The sequence below is a fragment of the Microcebus murinus genome, chromosome 19 (assembly GCF_040939455.1).
Source record: "Microcebus murinus isolate Inina chromosome 19, M.murinus_Inina_mat1.0, whole genome shotgun sequence".
NCBI classification, from domain to species: Eukaryota; Metazoa; Chordata; class Mammalia; order Primates; family Cheirogaleidae; genus Microcebus; species Microcebus murinus.
In genome coordinates, this window is record NC_134122.1 from 7823516 (window position 1) to 7845447 (window position 21932).

The following is a 21932-nucleotide window of genomic DNA, read 5'->3' on the forward strand; positions in this document are numbered from 1 at the left end:
GAGGAAAAGAAATGCAAACCGTTGACGCCCTGGACAGTGAGCTTTGCAGTCAGGGACTTTGGCCAAAGCACCTGCATTTCTGAGCCTGGGTTTTCTCTCTGCAAAGCAGAACTGACAACATCTGCCCTCAGAAGGCCACTGAGAATAAAGCGACATTGTATACACAAAGTGTGTGTGCAATGCCTGGCACGTAACAACTGCTCAAAACCCATAAATGCATTTAATCGAATTCAGGTTTTATAGCAAAGGGGCTCACAAACTTTATACATCCTACATGAGAACTCCAGTTCTGAATACTTTGTACGTGTTATCTTGTTTTGTTTACTCTTCTTGTTGTGCAGGGGTGGGTATCCTACTGCTACCCCCATTGTCAGAGGAGGAAACTGAGGCACCATTAAAGTGACTCAACATCATCACCCTAACTAGAAGTGTTAAAAGCAGCATGTAGACCTACACAGTCTGATACCAAAGGCCACGGACATGCCCACGATGCCCAAGCCACGCCATCCCTAAGACTTGAGGGCTAAGTGGAGGCAGCTCTGTCTATTACTCAGGAAATTCAGATTGGGGATTACAGTGACCAGTCAAGCCAAGAGTTACAAAAGAAGAGGCAAGGATGGGACCCAGCAGCCGGAGTTTAATGAGGTCTGGGGGGTTGTTCAGCTTCCCCATCAGACGCAGACCATGGGAAGGGGCTGGAGTTACTGCCATAGAAAACTTCTCTTGCCCCAACGCATCCTACCCTGTTCCTTTGGGAGACATTCACTTATAGATGGTCATAGCTGCTTGTTGAAGGTAAAGGGTAGGAAAGAGTAAAAGGCCACCTGAACCCGAAGCCCAGTTCAGACCAGAAGCGTTTGGGGGAGTCGAGCTGCAGCTGCCTGAGCCAGAGTGGTGCGTGAGGCTGCAGCTTGTGGCTGGCAGCGCCGGTTTGGAGCAACACAGACAAACGATGTCACTGGAGGTCCCTCAGAGCTCAGAGCAGCCAGTTGAAAAGCACAGTGGAGGCTTACAGGTGAGGGGACCCACGTAATCTTCTCTGCTGGGCGGGCACGTTCACTTCCTTCTTTTTAAGAGGAGATCGTCTTTGTGCTCCTGGCAGGTCCCAGGGTTGTGCTTTTCCCCCTGGGCAGGAGGAGACTCAAGGGACAAGGTCTGAGAACCGTGAGACGTTACCTGTGACCGGGACAGAGCTCCCACCTGCACTGGGTTCAATGCCACCTCTCTGCCTCCATTACCTGCAGAACCACCATCCTCCTCTCCAACGTCCGTGACAGATCAGAGGACACCTCAACTTCCCAACCTGAGGGCTGGAGCAGGACTGGAGCCCAAAGTGAATGCTGTGCTGCCCTGGCTGCGTGACCTGCCCCCTGCCCGCTCCGGGCATCTGAGAGGCTGTGTGGGTGCCGTCACCCTCTCTGGCACCGGCAGTCCTCGAGGAACGCGACTGATTAGAAATGACAGCACTTCAGCATGAGAGGGGGAAACAAGACCTCCTCTCTGTAAATTAGCAAAGAAGCCAAGTAAGGAGGGATGTCACATGTGCCCCATGCTACTTTAACCTAGCGATTTCCTGCCAGGTATTTTGACAGCTCTGAAGAGCTGCTACAGCATTCTCAAGTGTGCAGATCTGACCTCGTTACTTCAGTCGGTCGGGTTCTCTTATACCCTGCACAATGGCCTTGAGAGTCCACTCCTAGCCCCGAGACATCTGATTTCCTGGACACAGAGGAAGACACCGTCCCATAGGCAAGGCCTGGTCCCCTTGGATGTGGAGACTTGTATTGTCAAGAGGCTTGACATTTCCTAATCAAAAGTTTCCGGTTTTAGCTCATCATCTTCTTATGCATGTTTTCAGATGCTCTCTGGGGGTCTCAGCACACTTAAAGGCTAATTATATAGTTAAAGTTAATTATTCATTCATTAACATTCAAGAAGCCTTTAATGAGACATCGACTTGTTTTGATGAATTAATGAAAGCAGAGTGTGCATGGGTATGTATGTATGCTGGAGGTCTAGTCTAAAATGTTACTGAAAATTAAACATCTCTTTGATGATAACTAAATGTACTTTTTAGGTCAAATAGAGCCCCTCCAAAAAAGAGGACAACATCGGCATATTAGGCCAGTCAGCATGTTTGGGCAACTGCGGAACGGTGGCCAGAATTCAGATCCATCTTCACCAGCTCTGCAAATGAGGCCCAGCCATGGGACCTCTCTGAGCCTCGGTTTTCTCATCTGTGAGATGGGGAAATACTATCTTTATTACAGGGCTGGCTGTTGAATGGATCAAAATGGAAGTGAAAGTGCTTTGCAATTGCAGATACTGGTGAAATTCAGGAGATGGTTTGGCAGTGACGATATTACTCTGTGGAGAAGCAATGGTGGTGGTTTTTATCTCAGACACCCAGGCTCAGGGCTCTCGGTGGGGGAAGGACATTCATGGTCCCCAGAACTGGTACCGCTGAGGCATGACAACCTTTGAAAGTGTCTACTTGGGCAAGAGACACTCAATTTATATGGAGACTGTATCTGCCATCAACATGGGATGGTCTAAAACTGGCTTCCAGAAAGTGACATAGGATCCCATTAGACTCTGAGCTTGTGAATACAAATTCTATAGTCAGAAATATACTGACAGTGATGAATTTTCACTAAGGAAGCATTTTTCCAGAGCAAACTCCATTAAGCTAATTTAATTCCTAGATCGATGTCTTGCATAGCTAAGTTAAATTGTTTTCAATTTTTTGGGGGGAGGGTAACTATTTTTACTGGGGCCATTTCTTTTGTGTCTGAATTCTACAAAGATTTGCTTCATAGATCAGTGTTTGGACCACAACAAATTTTATTAATTTATAACTGCTGCCACTTTGAGTTTTCTTTTGTGGTCATTATTTCTACACAGGCTCATTCTCCCGGGTCAAAATGGTACAGAGATCTAAAATTAGCCCAGGAGATTCAAGTCATCTATGCTGTATGGATTTTTCATCAATAACAAATTTCAGCATGTGTGATTTTAGTTATTGTCAGTTTAATTTGAGTGGATTATTTCTACCAGTAATGTTCAGTGAAGATTGGGCAACAAAGACTGACAGTTAATATATTTTTTTTAACTGAGAAAATTCTGAGCAATTCTGTAAGACAGAGACAAAGAGAGGCAGAGAAGTGCGGAGGATACAAGGGAGGAAGAGGAAGAGAGAGGAGGAAGAGAACCAGATGGAAGCAGGTGCCAAGCAAAACAGCAAGATGGTGAGAAACAAAGAGAGAGAAAAGAGAAGAATGACAAAGAGAAAGTGAGGGAAAGAGACAGAGAAAGAGAAAAAGAATAAGTGCAGGAGGCCAGGTGATGAGGCACACATACTTTGCCTATTGACCGCTAACCTCAAAACCAGGGAAGAATTGAAACAATATAGAAAATCCATCTGTAAGGACTTGCGTCTGTTAAATTGAACGTTGAGCCCAAACTGACAATGTCCAGGGAGGTGAAAGATCATAGAATCCAGTCTCTTCATTTTCCAGATGAGGAAACTGAGGCCCAGAGATCTCTGACATTCCACAGCGTCAGTGTCTCCATTCCAGTCTACTACTCACCAAAGCAAGGGGCACCGAAGACGCCATCGCAGGGCTTCCCGAACGCAAGGGCTCGGATGGCAGATGGGGTCAGAGAACCGACTCAGCACACACTGTGGGAAGTTGGGCAAGTCCTTACCTTTCTCTAAGCCTCGATATCCCCATCGGACAGGAAGGAAAACGGTCTCTCGCACGTGCTCATGGGCTGGTTGAATGCAGTAACAGCTATAAATTTGTTGGCTGCGTTGCAAAGCATTATGCAAATGCTGCTTTTACTTCGCACCACAACTCATGTCCCCAAACAGGAAAGGCATGCATTCCTGCTGGACTGTAAATCGTGTATAGAGCTCCTGAGATTACAGTTCTCAAGGAGTGAGATCAGAGATAAGCATCCTGCTGCGGATTTCATAGCGTTAGCGTAAAGAATGCTCGAAAATGTTTTATTCATTCAGACTTTCCTCCGACGTTCACTCTGGGTCAGACACGGTGTTCTTCACCTGAATATCTCATTTAATCTTCCCAATGAGTTCCTAAGTGGTATCTGCCATTAGCATCATGTTATAAAAGAGGAAAACTGGAGTCTAAGAGGTTAATTAACTTGTCCCACAGATGGACATCAGCAGCGTGGGAATTCGAAGCCAGGAGCTTAGGTTTTAAGTATCCCATCCTATTGCTAGTAGGAATAATGACACTGCAGAACTTGCCATACACCAGGACTGAAAGAATGGGAATCTTAAAAACCAGAAAACATGAAAGAGAGAACAAGGGAAAAAAAATCAATATCTGTCAAAACTCTATTCTGTATCAGATATAGGGCTGGGTACTTTTTATAAGTCAGTTTATTTAATTCTTGAAGGAATTCCGAGAGATAGGATTTTACAGATGTGGGAAACAGGCTCAGAGAGGTCATTTCATTTGACAAAGGTCACACAGCTATTAGTGTCAGAGCTAGGATGTGAAACTAGTTAGTTCTTACTCCAAAGTCCATGCTCTGCAGCGAAAGGCCACTCAGAAAATAGATGAATAAGCAAATCAATCAATCAATCAATTGACTATAGAAGACTAAAGTTTTCAAGAAAGTATGAATACTTTGACCCAGAAATTATACTCCTTGTTATCATTGCTAGAGAACTACTTGCAGAAGTGCACAGAGGCCTCACTGAAGAGTTTTAACACAGCTATGTGACTAGTAGTGCTCCACTCGCCAAAAAAAAAAAAAAAAGTCTAACAAGAAGGAAATGCTTGAAAAACTATGGCACATACTTTCCGTCAAATTCTTTCCATCAGTCAAAGAGAATGAAGGTATGGAAAGCTACATGTATGGAAAGCTCTTCAAAACGTATCATCAATTGAAAACCAAACTGTGACATGCCGCATAAAGTTCCATAGCATCCTATGGAATGAAATTTGACAATTATCTGTGGACATATAAATACACGCAAATGCATATAACTGAATTATCTAGGGGAATGGAATGTGTATCAAACAGGTAACAGTGGGACATGGTCAAAGGGACATTCACTGATCTGTATTTTTTGTGTTTTTATACTGAGAATATATTTTACAGTAAGAAGCAGTACGGCACGATGGGTAAGGGCACAGCTCCTAGAGCCAGCTTGAGCCCCAGCTCTGAAGCTGACCAGCACTGGGCTCGTGCAAGTGACTTAGCCTCTCGGTGTGACAGTTTCCTCGTCTGTGCAATGCAGACGCAGGATGTGCCGACCTCGTGGGGCGGCTGTGAGGATCGAATGAGGATTATAGTGAGGGCATCCTAAAGATCTGCGTGGAGAAGGCACAGGAAACCAGCCAGCATGACAGTCACCCGACAGTGGGGGTTCACGGGAGAACCCACTTTGCATACGCGGGCACTGTGCACCCCTGTGGAATACAACACCGTTCCCTGGAGCACATACCCAGATAAAGCCCTGGGCAGTGCGGCCTCCCTCCCTGGGCCCCCAGATGCCGAGGACGGCCTTCTCTGGCAGGGCTGACGCTGGACCCCTGTCAGGAGGTGGCGTTGGGAAACCCGCACTGTGGCCTAGGTGAGCGTACCCTCCGCACTCTCCACCTGGAAACTCCGAGTGTGTTCTCATTTGAAAACCATGTCTTTGCAGATGTAATTAGTTAAGGATCTCGAGATCAAATCATCCTGGATTTAGGGTGGGTCCTAAATCCAACGTATATGGTGTTCTTATAAGAGGAGATACACAGAAAGATGACCGTGTGGAGGTGGAGGCAGAAATTAGGGTGACGCTGCCACAAGCCGAGAAACACCTGGGGCCACCGGACGCCGGAGGAGGCAGAGAATGATCCTCCCCTCGAGCTTTCAGGGGGAGCAAGGCTCTGTCAACACCTTCACGGCGGGGTTTGGCCTCCAGAACTGTGAGAGAACAAAATTCTGCTGTCGTAAGTCACGGCCACCCTAGGAGACTACTCCAGGGGAGACCTGCAGGTGTGGAACCTGAGTTCCTATTACTCTTCCACCTGCATTTCCCTACAGGGGGCAGGAGGCTGGGCTTGCTTGGGGAGAGGCAGCTGTTTGGGGCTGACCCCAGTACTTGCCACGGGGCATAAACAGTCTCTCCCAACCCGTGCTAGAGGCCTCCCATGGCCCGAGTGAGACGGCACCTGGAAACTTCCCTCCAGCTGCTGGGAAAAGACATTGGCAAGAGAACACCCAGGGCCGACACTATAACGCCATGGCCGTGTTAGCCCGTGCGCCGGTGGAGACCTGCTTGTGGTTTTTATGCGCGGGGAACGGAAGCACGATGCTGAGATATTCCGAATCTGAGCTGCCCATGGGCAAGGGCGTCCATTTCCCAGCTCCTACCCTCGTGTCCGGGGACCAAACGGGTCCGGCCCTTGCCAGAGTCGATCCCTTCTCAGGACAAGCAGAGGGTAGCACACCAGGGCTCAGAAGAGTGGCGGGGTCTTCGTCTCCGTGCAGGCTCTGCTACCCACTGGCTGTTAGCCTTTGGAAAAGCGGCTGCCTCAGTCTCCTCCTCTGTAAAATGGGGAGTGCCTATCTGGCAGAGGTGCATCGGGATGAAATGGGATTGCATATGTGACGGCCCCATGTGGGCTCAGAAATCGACACTAGCAGGTGAGCCCCGAGGATGCAGAACCTGCCAGGGAGTTCCTGATTCTCTACAGTTCTCCCCAGGAAGAGTTTTCTAGCCATGCCCACCCCTTGTGCGTTCTGTTCTTTTCTTTATCTCAATGCAAGAAGAAATATTTCCTCTTTTCCAACAGTCGTAAGGCTTTCAAGGAAAGAAAAGAAAAATCTTAAAACACGAACAGAATTGGTACCAGGTTTTGCATAATAGTGGAAAATTAGAAACAGCCTAATCGTGCCCATACTATACAAATGGTCACATTTATTAGTTTATTCAAGTTGCGACTCAAAGCATGAGCTCCGGAACAAGAGTGACCCCAGGTACGCTGTTCAGTCTCTCAATGCCCGGTTCCTCAACTGCGGATGGAAACCGTGATAGTCACTGTCTCATAGGGTTGTCACGAGGTCTAAATAAGATAACGTGGGCAAAACATTCAGAACGGTCCCTGGCACTTAAGCAAGCTCCCAAGATGTGTTATCTGTTAGTTAGAAACACCTCGTTTAGGCCGGGCGCGGTGGCTCACGCCTGTAATCCTAGCACTCTGGGAGGCCGAGGCAGGCGGATTGCTCAAGGTCAGGAGTTCAAAACCAGCTTGAGCGAGACCCCGTCTCTACCATAAAACTAGAAAGAAATTAATTGGCCAACTAATATATATATATATAAATCAGCCGGGCATGGTGGCTCGTGCCTGTAGTCCCAGCTACTCGGGAGGCTGAAGCAGGAGGATCGCTTGAGCCCAAGAGTTTGAGGTTGCTGTGAGCTAGGCTGATGCCACGGCACTCACTCTAGCCTAGGCAAGAAAGTGAGACTCTGTCTCAAAAAAAAAAAAAAAAAAAAGAAAGAAATACCTCGTTTAGTTCCCGAAGCAATGCAGGTAGCTTACCGTCAATGTGACAGAATATAGCTGAAACATACAGATAAAGCCATTTGAGCTAAGTGAATTCTGAGGTGGAACAGTAGCTAAAGCCATAGGGAAAGTCAGAAAACAGATACTCAAGCTGTGAGCTCCTACAATTGCTAAAGAAAGATGACAGATTAATCTCTGAATTATGTAGTAGTCCAGGCGAAAAGAAAACTATGGATTGCTATAAGAATTGTGCCGTTCACAAGAGAAAAGCATGCCTTAAACTGAACAAAATGATGCCGTTCATGCTGCAGAAGTCTGAAGGGTGACACAGCATGGCATTCTCAACACACTGTCCTGAGATAATGGGAACAGCAAGCTTTAAAAATAACTATTTCTTGTAGTATCCTTCAATGCTAGTCAAGGCACAATGAAAGCACAGAACAGAAAAAGTTAAATTAATATTCCTCCAGCTAAATAAAATATTACCTAGCCATTAAACACGAAAACTAACCAAGGGAACCGTACAACTGAGAAAAGCAAAACACAGATTTGCAATTACACACACACCGATTCAACTTGCGTAAACTGTATATACGTGTCAACAAGATAAGCAAGAAATACCGAAAGAAGTGGAAGGATTACATTTAGAAGCAGCTTTTTTTCCCCTGAGTAATATAAGTAATACTTGTGTTAGTAAAAACTTGTTAAATATAAAAGGATATAGAGACCATAATCCCAATCACCTAGCAATACCTCTGATAACATTTTACCGTATTTCCTTTTAGTCTGCTTTCTTCATCTCTTTCTTTCCTTCTCTATCCATCTCTGAGTTTAAAGATTGTGATCACACCTTAACTCCCCCTCCCCGATTTTTTCTACTTTTAACAGTTTTTTTATGGCCTTGAAATTTCTTTAATATTGTTTTAATAGGGTTGAACAGGAAATAATTCCAAGCACCAAAAAAAAAAAAAAAAAAAGAGAGAGAGAGAGAAAAGCTGTACATTTCTGAGTTTTTATTTAGGAAAACATTTTCTAACTCTATGATGTGGTAGCAATTATTTCTAAGCTTTATTTGCAGTGTGGGGGTGGATCTCAGAAACCAGGTCATGGTTGGTCTGATTTTTTCTGGAGATGACGCTATCCCATTTAGAACGGCTCACTGAATGAACCCTGATGTCTACACCTGCTTTCAAACTCAGTAGCTGCAAATGAACCATCCATGTCTGATTCTGGTTGACTGATAAAACCTGTGCAAATGGCATCCTTGGAAGAACCTGCTCTGCATAGTAACTAAACTTCAGTGAGGATCCGCATATGCTACCCTCCTGGTCTACCTTTGCCCGGACAACTCCGATATTCCTGGACCAGTTTGCTTTGAGAATAGAAATGAGGATGCTGTGATTTTAGCAACTCTCAGATCACGAAGTAATCTGCTTGTAATACATGCATATTAAATACAATATGCATTATATCAATATAGCTTCAGTCTCCAATTCTTCCTTGAACTCTAACCCTATCTAACCAACTGCCTCGCTGGCATTTCCAATGGTGGAGGCAAGCCTAACTTCTACATTTAATAATTCTACAATGCAGTAATTTAGTTAAATACCCTGTTGGGTAATCAGGCTAACCTTGTTGAGTTTCAGATTCTTCGTCTCTTAAAAGGGATAATAATATTAACAATATCCCGTTCATAGTAGTGTTGTGAGGATTAAATGAGATGAGGCATGTGAAGTGCTCAGGGCTGTAGCTCACAAATTGTAAGGTCTCAACAATCACAAAAATGGCATGGAAATATGATCATGTTTTGCCAAAGGCACTCCCAAGTTAATATGCTCAAACCTAAACTCATGTTTTTCCACATCTCCACTCATTCTGCACTTTCCTTCTGAAATACCTTCCCTCTTCCTTCTCCTATCCACTCCACACAGAACTCGATCTCTCAATATTCAACTATTAACCTCTCAAAGCCCACGGACTACCTACACCTGAATCACTGGCGGTACTAATCAAAATATGTGTTCCTCAATCGCACAGGCTGAGAACCTGTGATCCTAGAAAAGGAGTTCAATGCTCAATTTTCTATGAAGACATTTTTGACTCTGGCAGGGAGACGTGACCATCCCTTTCTTTTGTTTTTTCAGGCATATCACTCAGAACAACTTAAGTCTTTCAGACAAGTATGCCTATTGTCAAAAGACAATCCTCCCCAAAATAAAATTTAAAAATTGTGTATCATAAGACACTATCAACAGGCCAGGCATGGTGACCGACGCCTGTAATCCTAGCACTCTGGGAGGCTGACGTGGGAGGCCTTCTTGAGCTCAGGAGTTTGAGACCAGCCTGAGCAAGAGCAAGACCCTGACTCTACAAAAAATAGAAGAATTAGCCAGTCGTCATGGTGCATGCCTGTAGTCCCAGCTACTCAGGAGGCTGAGGCAGGAGGATGGCTTGAGCCCAGGAGTTGGAGGTTGCAGTGAGCACTCTACCCAGGATGACAGAGAGAGACTCAGTCTTAAGAAATTAATTAATTAATTTAAAAAAGACACTATCAACAATAATAGCTAAAATGTAAAAAGGTAACTCACAGAATGGGAAAAGCTATTTGCAAATCGTTCTGATAAGGGCTTAATATCTGGTATATATAGAGAACTCCTAACATTCAACAACAAAAAAGCCAAACAACCCAATTCAACAACAGGCAAAGGATGTGAATAGACGCTTCTCAAATGAGGATATATAAATTGTCAATAAGCACATGAAAAGTGCTCAATGTCACTAGTTATTAGGGAAATGCAAATCCAAACTGCAATGAGATACCACCTCACACCCATTGGGATGCCTACTATCACAAAAACGGAAAACAGCAAGTATTGGTGAGGATGTGGAGAAATTAGGACCCTTGTGTGCTGTTGGTGAGGATATAAATGGTACTGTGAAAAATGGTGTGATTGTTCCTCCATAAATTAAAAATATAATTACCATATGATCCAGTAATTCCACTTCTGTATATATACCCAAAATATTGAAATCCGAGTCTCAAAAATATATCTGCACCGCTATGTTCATAGCAGCGTTATTCGTAATAGTTAAAACGTGGAAGCTACCCAAGTGCCCATCGACACGAATGGATGATCAAAATGTGCTGTATACATACGATGGAATACTGTTCAGCCTTAAAAAGGAAGAAAATTCTGACATATGCAATAACGTGGACAAACCTTGAGGACACTGTGCTAAGAGAACTAAGCCAGTCACAAAAAGACAAACGCTGTATGATTCCACTTATGTGAAGTCCTTAGAGTGGTCAAACTCATAAAGACAGAAAGTAGAACAGTGGTTGCAGGGGCGGGGGCGAGGAGCCATGAGTTTTTGTTTAATGGATACAGAGTTTCTGTTTTACAAAATGTAGAGTCTTAGAGATGGATGATGGTGACGGTTGCACAACATTATGAATGTATTTAGCACCACTGCACTGTGCATTTAAAAATGGTTAAGGTGGGTAAATTGTATGCTGTATTTTAACACAATAAAAAATTATGGAAAAAAAGAGACAGTCTTCCCTTCCAATTCCTCTCTCCCACGACTCGATATAAAGGAAGCCAAAAGAGACCTGTTTCCCCACATGAGTGAGCTGGGAATATAATAGCACAGGGGACTCGGGAAGTCTAAGGGTTGCAGATTGATGCTTCTAAGGAAATCAGAACTTTCTCATAAATGCATACACACCTAGTTGTGTACGAAAACCAATTAAAATAAAAACACAAACCATCCCACTGCGCCTTGAAATATGAGGATCTCTGGAGTGCTGGGGACATTGTTTAATTTAAACCCGGCACAAGTGCTATGCTTGCAGTTTTGCCCACTTGCCAAAACTGTTTGGAGAACATCAGCTTCTGATGATCGAGCATTTGTAAATCTAAATATGTCTCCTCTCATTTCAGCTTCAGTTCCCTCTCTGAGCGCGGATGTTCTTAAAATTTGATTAGCGTCAACTGGAGTCACCTGAGCAGCTTGTTAAGCATGCAGATTTCCAGGCCCCTCTCCCCACAGAGATTCTGATGCAACTGGCTCACTGGGGCTCAGGAACCCACATTTTTGTTAGCACCCCTGCTGACCTCAGACTCTGCTACACCTTGAAAAGCATCAACCTATAAACCTGAAGTCAGTAAGGCTCACCCACCTTTGATTTGGGGGTGCCCCACACAGCAGAACGTATCTGTTCCTGAAAAATCCTATCTCTGTCCATGTTTACACACCAAATCCTATTTTCTCACCGATTACCATGAGAATTTCTTTATTTCTTATGAATTTCAACAAACAATGAGACTGAACGTGCCAGAGTCTCTGTGCTTATGCGTCTCTTCAAGGATTAATTAATTATGGATTCCGAAGACAAGCATTTGGTCTGTCTGCTCTTTCTATGCCTGTCTCAATAAAATGTATTTATTGAACTTCTTTAGAATAGTAGTTCTCAAACTTTAGCATGTTTCAAAATCACCTGGAGTGGGAGCAAATGTTTGTGAAAATACAGATTCGCAGGTTCCATGGCTAGAGAGAATGTCCCGTGTTGGGCCCAGGAATCTGCATTTTAGCAAGCAATCATGTGATTCAAGTACAATTGGTCCACTGGTCAGGCTTGGAGATACCTGGCTTTGGAGCATTATTCTAAATCCTTTCTGCAAAATCGACAGCATTTAGTATATAAGATTGGTCTGGATTTTGGTAAGTGTTTGACACAAAAGAATCTCGGAACTATTTCAGAGACAAAAGAATTCAAGCCTTTCTAGACAAGGAAACTGAGGCTCAGAGAGGTGACACAACTTGTCCAAAGCCACGGGCAGCTAACAATGGAATCCAGACTCAGACCCACCTGGGACTCTCACTTGAGCATCATCTAAAGTCCCTCTTGTGTTCAAGGCTCTCCCAGGAGATTACGACCTGGAATTTCACTGCCCTTGGTGTCTATATGCACATGGCTTTGCTGAGGAGCAGATGGAGGGGAGAGACTCAACAGCTCAGCTGCCTGCTCTGGGTGTCCTAAGTCAAGGACTGCTGGAGTTTAAAGTGTTGGGGGTGGGCAGCAGCATAAAGGGAATGTCCTGAAGTTGAGCAATTCGGCTAGGAGCATCTATCTCCCTTCACCTTCCAGAGGGATGGAAACTTCTAGAGATGCCGTATATGGTTTATTAAAAAAAAAAAAAAAAAAAAAAAAGCAATGACTATTTTTTAAAGCCCAGTGGTGGATACCTGAAGATTTCATTTTATTATTATTATTATTATTCTTTAAATGCTAATATATTTCATAATAAAAAATTTTAAAAAGGAAACAAGAAGCCGTGTGAGGGAAGGAAAAGCTCTGTAAGTGTGGTGAAGGAGACACTTGAAAGGCAGCAGTTTCATGGTGGGACATGAGAAGTCAACAAAGAGTTGACTAGACCCTGGTGCAGTTCTCTGATGACGGTGCTCATATTTTTGTTTTAATCATCTTCAGAGAAGATGAAGTCATAGCTCATGCCATGCACCCAGGAAAATTCCAAATTCCACAAATGCAATCAAAACAGAAGGAAGCAAAAGGTATTTCGTAATCTCAGAGTGGCAAAAGACTTTTGAATTATGACTCAAAATCCAGAAGCTATCAGAAAATGATTGATACATTTGACTAGAGAAAAATAAAAATCTGCATGGAAAAAAACATATCATCAGCAAGCAACATATCAAAAGACAAACAAAAAAGCCAGGAAAAACATTTGTAATCATACCACAAATGAAAGGCTCATCCCTCTAATATATAAATTAGTAAGAAAAAGACCAACAAACCAATAGAAAAATTAATCAAAGTTAAAAAAAAAAGGAATTGCAGGTGGCTCTTAATGATGTTATGAAAATATGGTCAAAATTTACTAAAAATAAAATAAATGCAAATTAAAATATATGCCAGCACACTTTTTACCTATAATCAAAATTTTAGAATATTGATTACACATTGTTTTGGCAAAAACAATGTTGGGGAAATAAACTCTTTCATACATTGATGGGGTAAGGATGAATTCCCTTTTGGGGGAAATTTGTCAATATCTGTGAAAATTATGTGTAGTCTTTGACCTGCTATTTCAAAAATTTATTCTACATTGTGTGTGACACCTATCCAAGGATATTCATTGAAGTGTAGTTTGCAATAGCAAAAGATTAGAAACAACCTAAATATCCATCACTAGGGGACTGACTAAATACAGTATGATACATTTACATAATGAAAGACTGTAAATCTATAAAAAAAATAACTCTATAGCTCTTTATGCACTGGTGTAGAAAGAAATATTGGAAAGATAGAGAGTAAATGTGATTATTATGCAGGGGGTACTAGATGAGAAATAACGTAGAGGGAAGATTCTTCACTTTTTATATACCTTTTGATTTTCCAATCATATATTATCTATTCAAAATTTAGTCCAATTTATTCAAATAATTAACCAAGGAGCCTGTAAAACGTGCACACGTGTCCCTCAACATTAACCCCACTGAAACTGAATCTCCAGGAGGAGATGAGAACCCTGCTGAGCTCTCATCCCTAAGGGCATATCAAGTTATTTCTTTTTAAAAAAAGACTCATATTCTTTTAGCTCTACTTTCTGAGTTTAAAGTGCAAAGCATCCCCCACATGGGAGATTAAGGATAGAGTGAACCTACCATCTGCCCAAGTTTGCTAAGATGGATGTTATAATTATTATATGGCTTCCAGAAAACAATTTGTACAATTTATGGCCAAGGCTGGTTTCCATTTCTCTACCCCTTTTTATTGTATTGTATATAAAAAAAAAGATTGAAAAAGAAAGAAAACATCCCATTTTGTGCTCTGAGTAATAAATGGGTGAAGAGGGAGCCAGCCAGGCTGCAGCCATTGTTTGGAGCCATTGCCATCCACATTCATGCTCACCGCCTATCCAGAGCAACTGTATGTGTTGATTAAAAGACCACAGTAGAAACAAACAAAAAACCCACACCCATGGTCAAACTGTGAAAGTCAATCTGTCTTCTCTGGTGTCTACTGAAGTTGAATACGCACACCTTCTATGGCTCAATAAGCACAGCCTTAGGTACACACCAAGAGAAACGCACTGTCTCATGCAACAAATGACATGTGCAAGAATGTCCTTAGAAACATTATTCGTAATGGCCCCAAATAGGACATGACTCAAATGTTCACCAAGATTACAAGAGAGAAATTTGTGGTATATTCTAACAATGAAATTCCATACAGCAATGAGAATGAAAGAACTGGAATGACATGCAACAATCTCACAAACAGAATATCGGGCCAAAAGAAAAAAAGAACAAGAAAGAAAAGAAAACGTATGGCATGATTTTATTTATATGTCAAAACAACATTTGATTTAAATGTTAAAATAACAAGCAAAACGAATCTATGGCTTTAGAAGGGAGGGTGGTTGATGGAAGATATTGATCAGCAGAAGGTATGTGTGTGGGGGGGCAGTTCTGGGTGTTGATGACCCGGGTGATCAGTTTGTGCAAAGCCATAAAGCAGTATATTTAATATTTATATATTTTTTTTCATTTTTGTTATACTTTCAAATTTAAGAGAAAATAATCCAAGCCAGAATGGGCAGTATGTGAATGGGTTTTGGATAAGTCATAAGCTTGACTTCTAAATAAATGCTCTCCCAGGCCCTGCTAAGACACCAAAGAAATTCCAAAGACAGAAGCTGAAAGGATAGAAGGTTCGCAGCCAAAGCTCCTGGGGGATTATGCAGAGGTTCAGGCTTTGATGATTTAAAGGGACTCTCGCCATCCCGCACCACATACAAAGCCTGCAGCAAGGCCCTCGCCATGGGCCCACGGAACAGCCAGGGAGGAAGAGGCTACTCATTAACCTGCAAGGAGAAGGCACCTGCAGTCACGTGCCTGTCTCAGGAATCCCTGACGGCCAAGATGCCCCATGTAAGTCAATTTTCCGGATAATCAAAACCCTCCTCATTTAAACAGCTCTTTCACTTAAAATTAAAAATTTTTTATGGAACCCTTTCCAAAATGCATTGCACACAGAGTCCACGCAATGGAATTTAACCTTTACAACAAGTAACAACGCTAACAATTAGGTACTGTCCCCGTCCCAGGCACTATCTAAAATGCTTTCCATCTAATATTCTCTCTTCGGTTCTATTATTATTCCCATTTTAGGTATGAGGGTTGGCAGAAGGCACTCTCTCTTTAAAGCGGAAACTCCTCACCATGGTGCTGTCCTTATTTTTTTCACAGCTCGGCTATAGAATATATGCTACACTCCACGGGGCCACAGGTGGACGAGAATGTTAGCCACACCTTTAGAGAGATGGTTTGAGTTCTCATCGCTTTTTTCTCCATATTTACTTTCTCCGTCATCGATGTTATACAATTAGTTTACATATAAAGCTGTTATCAGTATGCTACCACCACCCCTCAAAAAAATCCTCCTTTGTTTACACTACTGTAAACTCTCAACCTTCTTAGATCTCTCTAATCTGGTTAAAATATCCCACGGAGTTGGACAAACTTTTTTTTATCAGTTTAAGAAACACCCCTGGTTCTCTGCATTTCAAAGTGTCCTGGATTTGCTCTGCCTTAACACAACCTGAAGGAAACCTTGGAAGCTCATTAGATTAACAAAAACAGCAGTCAGTCGCTCTCCAGAAAATACAAGGGAGGGAGCGGATAAGCACCGAGGCACGCAGAGCCCATGTCTGCGGGGGTTGTGGGCCTTCGGAGAGAAAGAGTCCACCTTCCTTACCCTGTTTTCAAGCTGACCAGCGCGTCCTCTACTCCCTTCTGATTGTATTTCGTCATGTACTGGTGCATGTAGGGGTAATTATTCCGAATGTTTCTCTCTGTGCTTCCGTTAGGCACCGTCCCGAATCGAAAAGGTGGGGAATAGTCATGAGGTCTCTGAAACTGGAGGGAGAAAGAGAAGAAGAGAGAGGAAGAGGAGGAAGAGGAGGGGGAGAAGGAGGAGGAGGAGGAGGGGAAAAGGGGAAGAAGAGGAGGAGGAAGAAGAAATTAGTGATCATTTCATGTGATATTGGGAGGTCAAAATATGCATACATTAGGTCAGGACAGCAAGAAAAAGAAACATTTATTTTTGTGCTTTCTTTCTACTTAATCGCATCTTACACAGGTCTGTGTGCTCCCGGAGGGTGGGAACAGTGCCTGTCTTCTGTACTGTTCCCCGGTTCCCAGCTCGGGGCCTGGCGGGGTGCCCCATAGATATTTGTTGGGTTGAACTTTTCTGTGCCATTATGGAGACTAGCATCGTGCTAGGTACACAGTTGGTGCTCAGGAAATGCAGACCGAAATGGAATTAAGGTACTACCTTTGTTCATTTATCCACCTTATGATGAAAGTTCCCATGATCTCCACAATCACTCCCTTCTCTGAACCCCGTTTACAATTGCCTTCACCTCACCCAGAAATGACCATGTGCTGCCATTCATTCATCCTGCACTCATTCGCTCATTCATTCATTCGTATAAGCAGTATTTCTCAAGAGCCCAATGACCGGCATGTGGCAGGCGCCATGCATCCTTGGGGAGCTGCTGTCTCTGTTGACTGTTGGTTTCCTGGCCATACCTGGGTCTTGCCTGGCTCTCCAGCCCCCGGAAGGGAGTCATGAGTTTTTGCCGATGGACTGGCTGATACTGTCAGTCCACGGTTTTCATGTTTCAGGTGACTCAACCTGATTAGAAGTCAAGGGAACTGGATCTGAGTCCCCCAAATACAACTAAAAACTACAGGCGGCACAGGGCAGTGGTTCCGAGTATGTACTCATACTGACTGCTGGAAAATCGGGTTCTATCCCTCACAAACTGTCAGACCTTAGACAAGACATTCCTGTCACACTGCCATGTGCAGAGTGGGGGTGATGCCAGCACTTCCCTGGTAGGGTCACTATGAAGGCCTAAAAATATAATGTTTGTTAAGTAATTGGAATAGTGCCCAGACCAGAACAAGCACTCAAAACTAAAGCCCTTATTGCTACTTTTAATTTGTATTATTATTGTGGGCAAAAAAGTAACCCGAGCCTCATTTTTCTACGAAATATGGAATTCTGGAACGAGAAAGTAATGATAATCTTGACTAACACTTTCTGGAGAACTTAGTTAGGGCCAGCACTGTGCCAAGAACTTTACAAATGTCGGCTCATTTAGTCCTCACAAAACCCTGCCAGGCAGCTGATTTTAGCAGCTCCATCTTACAGATGAGAAAACAGAGGCTCAGAGAGGTTGTGTGACGTGTTTAATGCTACACGACTAGTATGTGTGTCCCAGAATTCAAACCTAGACACGCTTGGCCACAGGCCAAGGTCTTCACCCTATCGTCCCTCAGAGCCCATTGCTAGCAATTCCTCCTCCTTCAGAGACAGGGACCCGGAGACCCCCAAGGGGAAGAACACCCAGCAATTCAGTGTCAGAGCCAGGACCACGAGGCCTTTGCGACGTCCAGACCAGCGTGTCTCCCACGGAGCCAAGAGCTGCCAGAGAAAGTTGTGCGCGTTTACCCAAGAGTCAGACAACTAGAAACTTTATTCTTTTTTCCAGACTCACACTTCATTTCACTGTTAATTAAAATTTCCAGTTGAAAATCACTTCCCCTAAATTAGGCTTGCCACTGCCTAATAAGCAGACGTAACCGGGTTTGGGAGAAGTGGCCATCCGTTGTCCAAATGAGATGCGCCTGCCAGGGCGCGCCTTGTGCCGGGACAGCGTGTATGCGTGCGTGTGTGTGTGTGCGTGTGCGTGCGTGTGCACGTGCATGCGTGTGAACAGCAAAATGCTCTTGGCGGTCACTCTGCCAAGCGGCACCTTAACTCTTCACCGAAAGATGACAAGGCACAAGCCCAGGCGCATGTGCACGGCAGGCCCTGCTCGGAGGGACAGAGGCACTAGCTCTGTTCATAAATCAGGTTGTTGTGATAGCCGTTCCCCGTCTCCAGAGACATCCAGAGCCGGCCTATTTGACTCAATGCCTTCCGCCTCACTCCCCATCTGCCGCAGAGAGCTCTTTGAAGACTCGCCTTCCTCCCTGCCTCTGGTCTGCACGGTGACGGAGACAGACATGCAGCCTCCGTGATGGTGTCTCCAGCTCCCTGGCCTTGATAGTACCATCGCCCACACAGAATTCAGCCCGACACCAAGATCCAGGACTCTTTCCTTCTAGACGACAGACTGTCACACTTTCTAAAGCATGACTCACGGTACATTTGCCATAGTACATACCGAACTTCCCGGTACTCATTCTTTCTACATGGGATACACTCTGATGTTATCCATTATGTTCTTTTTTAAAAAAAATGTTTGCAACCCTTAAATCAATTTCGTGGCTCACTAAGGAGTCATGACTGACATACGGCGGGAAAAACAGTTAGGGAGCGAGGGTGGCTCATCTGTTAAGTCCCAGGGTCAACATTACGGACACATGCCATGTTTTCCCTACAGGAACGATTTCTAGTGCAACTTTCTCCCAGAGAGTCCCTCGTGCAGGCAGAAAGAAACGACTGTGGGCTTCAGCAAAGGAAGGGGCAGGGCAAAGGTCTCTGTTGTCAGCAAGACCACAGAGCAACGTAATCACCACGTCCAGCATTCAAAGAACTCTGCTGGCCGCTCTCCGGGCTGCCCTCGCTGTTTATGTTAACTGGCTTCATCCCACCTTGGACTTAAGAGAAGCCAAGTTCAGCTTCTCCTCTGCCATTTAGAAACTGAATCATTTGGGGCAGCCACTTAAGCTCTCTGAGCCTCAGTTTCTGTATCTGTAAATTGAGGATTGCTTTTGCAACTACTCTTAAAGTGCTCAAAAGAACACCTGACATCCTCTGAGGCTTGGTAGGTACCACCTGTCCTTACCCACAGCGACGTTAGTCAGATAAGGGAGACTGTCTCCCTTCGGTTTGGAGAACAGAGGATTATTTTCTATTTTTTTTTCTCATTCACTATGGGGACAGGTCCAAGGGGTCCTCCCAGTGACTAAGACATGGCAAGCATTTTATGATGGAGGAGGTAAGAGATACAGGGCTAGGACATAAACATTGCAGGACAAATGCAGCAATTAACATGACATTGCTTCATTCTTCTTAGGAACCCAAAGCTACCCATTTATTAAAAATATCTGTCTCCTGCATCTTTAAATACGGGACATCTGGCAACCGGAGCCCCTATTTCTAGCACAGTCTTCTGATGGTGAAGCTCCACGTGCTTCTTGACGAGAGCACCAAGCAGGTGTGGCCTTCGGCAGAGGGAGGACTAACTTGGAGGCCGCCTGCCTGGACTGGGAGCATGTGGCAGGACAGTCGCAGTGCCCAGAGACAGCACGACTCCTTGACAACACACTCACGGGCTCATCCTCCCAGTGAAGTTCCCTGAATTCCTTCCAAAAAGACCTAGTTGGTGCAGTAACACTTTAGGTCCTGGAAGTGAAGAACAGTTGGGATCAGGCAGTGATCATAAGGAGGATGGGGAGGAGGAGGAGGGGGAGGAAGAAGAGAGAGAGGAAAGAGAGGGGAGCGGGAAGGAGGAAATGGCACTTAACACAACAGGGTTGTCTACCATGTGCCAGGCATGGTGTGTGGATTATTTCTAACCCCCGTATCAACCTTGCCAGGAAGAAAATAATGTCTTCCCTTTAATAGGAAACAAAGTCTTGGGGATACTGACATACGGGAGGCGATACAGCCATTGTATAGCAAAGTCGGGATTTGAACCCAGCTCTAGTCGCCCCCCACACACAATATTGCTCTTCCCGCGACATAAATCTGCCTTCTAGAGATGGATTTCCTGTATCATCATAATTCCCGACGTTTTTAGAAAAACTTCTGCACCAACATTCCAACTTCCTCTCCTATCTCCTAGGGGAGCGTCTACCCTCCAATTCACCTGCTTAAAATTAAAGCCCCAGGTCCTCTGAGCACACCAGGGCCTCCAAATATGCTTGCTTGCTTCCACAGCGAGCACTGACGGCCTCAGAGCATTGCAAACCCAAGTTGTTACACAGGTATTCATGATTTTAAAAAAAAGAAAAGAAACAAAAAACAGAACCAAACCAACCACTGCGTACAGTATTAAAATAAATTGATTCCATACAAATTTTTATTTTGTAGGCTTTCTTGGTGTATCTGCTGTTAATCTTCTGGGAGCATTTAGCTTTATTTACTCCAAGAATTTTGCTGTTTATCTAATTGTATCAAACATTTAATTAAAAGAGCTGTCGGCTTGCCTCGAACGCTTCCAGCCTGCAGACTGAGCCGCGTCTCCCGAGGTTGTGGAGCCTGTTACAGGGTCTTTCCCCGCCAGTGAAGGTCAGTCAAATTATTAGTGGCTTTAATGAGTTCCCCCACAAGTGGTCATGTTAGTTAGAGCCAAAACTATGCAGCAAGGGATTGTTCCCCCTTGCCTTTGAAAATAGCAACACAAAGCAAACTACGCTGTTGCCAACTACTTTCCTGAAAAATCCTTTCATCCGGGACATGGCTTCCCATTGTTTCCCGTCCCTCCAGCGACTTCTTCCGGGAGTTGCACTTTTGACCCCACAACGTGAAGGGGCCACGTAACAGCGCTGTGTGCCTGTAGAGGGATTTGCGGGCTACGAGGCACATTTACATGGGCAGTCTCCTCTCACCCTTACCACAATCGTGATCCCGGATTTGCAAAGAATGTGCAGGCACGGCGAGGTTACATGGCTTTGAAGACACCACGCAGCTAGTAGGTGGCAGGGAAGAAACAGGGCACACCTTTTCTGACTCTAAATGCAGCCGTTTTACGCGCCGCCTCTCAGATGCCAGGTGCTTTAGGAGGGGCCTGCCAGAAGACGACCCTGATCGGGCCAAGGATTTGGGTGGACATAATTTATTCGTGAAGGGTTTCAGGACAAACCAGCAGCAGGGGGGTGGGGAAGAGGTTAGGGACGATTGGAGAAGGGGAAGAAGCCAACCGCAAGGGTCTGATGTAAGGCCGAATGTCCATCTCCCCTGGGGAGCTCTGGAGGGCAAACTGTGCCTCGGAGTTTGTCCTGCTTAGAAGCCGGGAAGCAGCCGGCCCTCTGCACTCTCACACTTGTTAGCTGTCGGTTCTAGGCGACCACAAGGTTTGGAGGCACTTAAATCCCCAGGCATTTACCATTCCAGAGCCCGAAAGCAATAATCCTATGAAGAACTCCGATTCGAGCCTTCATCAGCAAAGCTTGCAAAACAGGGCTGGAAAAGGGATTCCAGGAAATCCAAGTGTGGCACGTATCATATGCAACACACCCTGCATTTATTCACTCATCCAGCAAGCACGCACTGAGCATCCCCAAGTGCAAGACAACTCCATCCGAAGCACATCCCCAAGGTCCTCTTCCCACAAGCCAATTTTAGTCTCA

General features: G+C 44.5%; 1 protein-coding gene across 4 annotated transcripts in view; it reads right to left on the minus strand.

The window, feature by feature from the left end:
* Positions 1–21932, minus strand: part of GRIN2A (glutamate ionotropic receptor NMDA type subunit 2A) — a 399804-nt gene that overhangs the window by 91904 nt on the left and 285968 nt on the right. For all 4 annotated transcript variants that reach the window (XM_012785171.2, XM_012785153.3, XM_012785158.3 and 1 more), the window contains exon 11: positions 16318–16478. In XM_012785171.2, coding sequence (XP_012640625.1) covers positions 16318–16478 — 161 coding nt within the window. The remainder of the gene's footprint in view (positions 1–16317; positions 16479–21932) is intronic.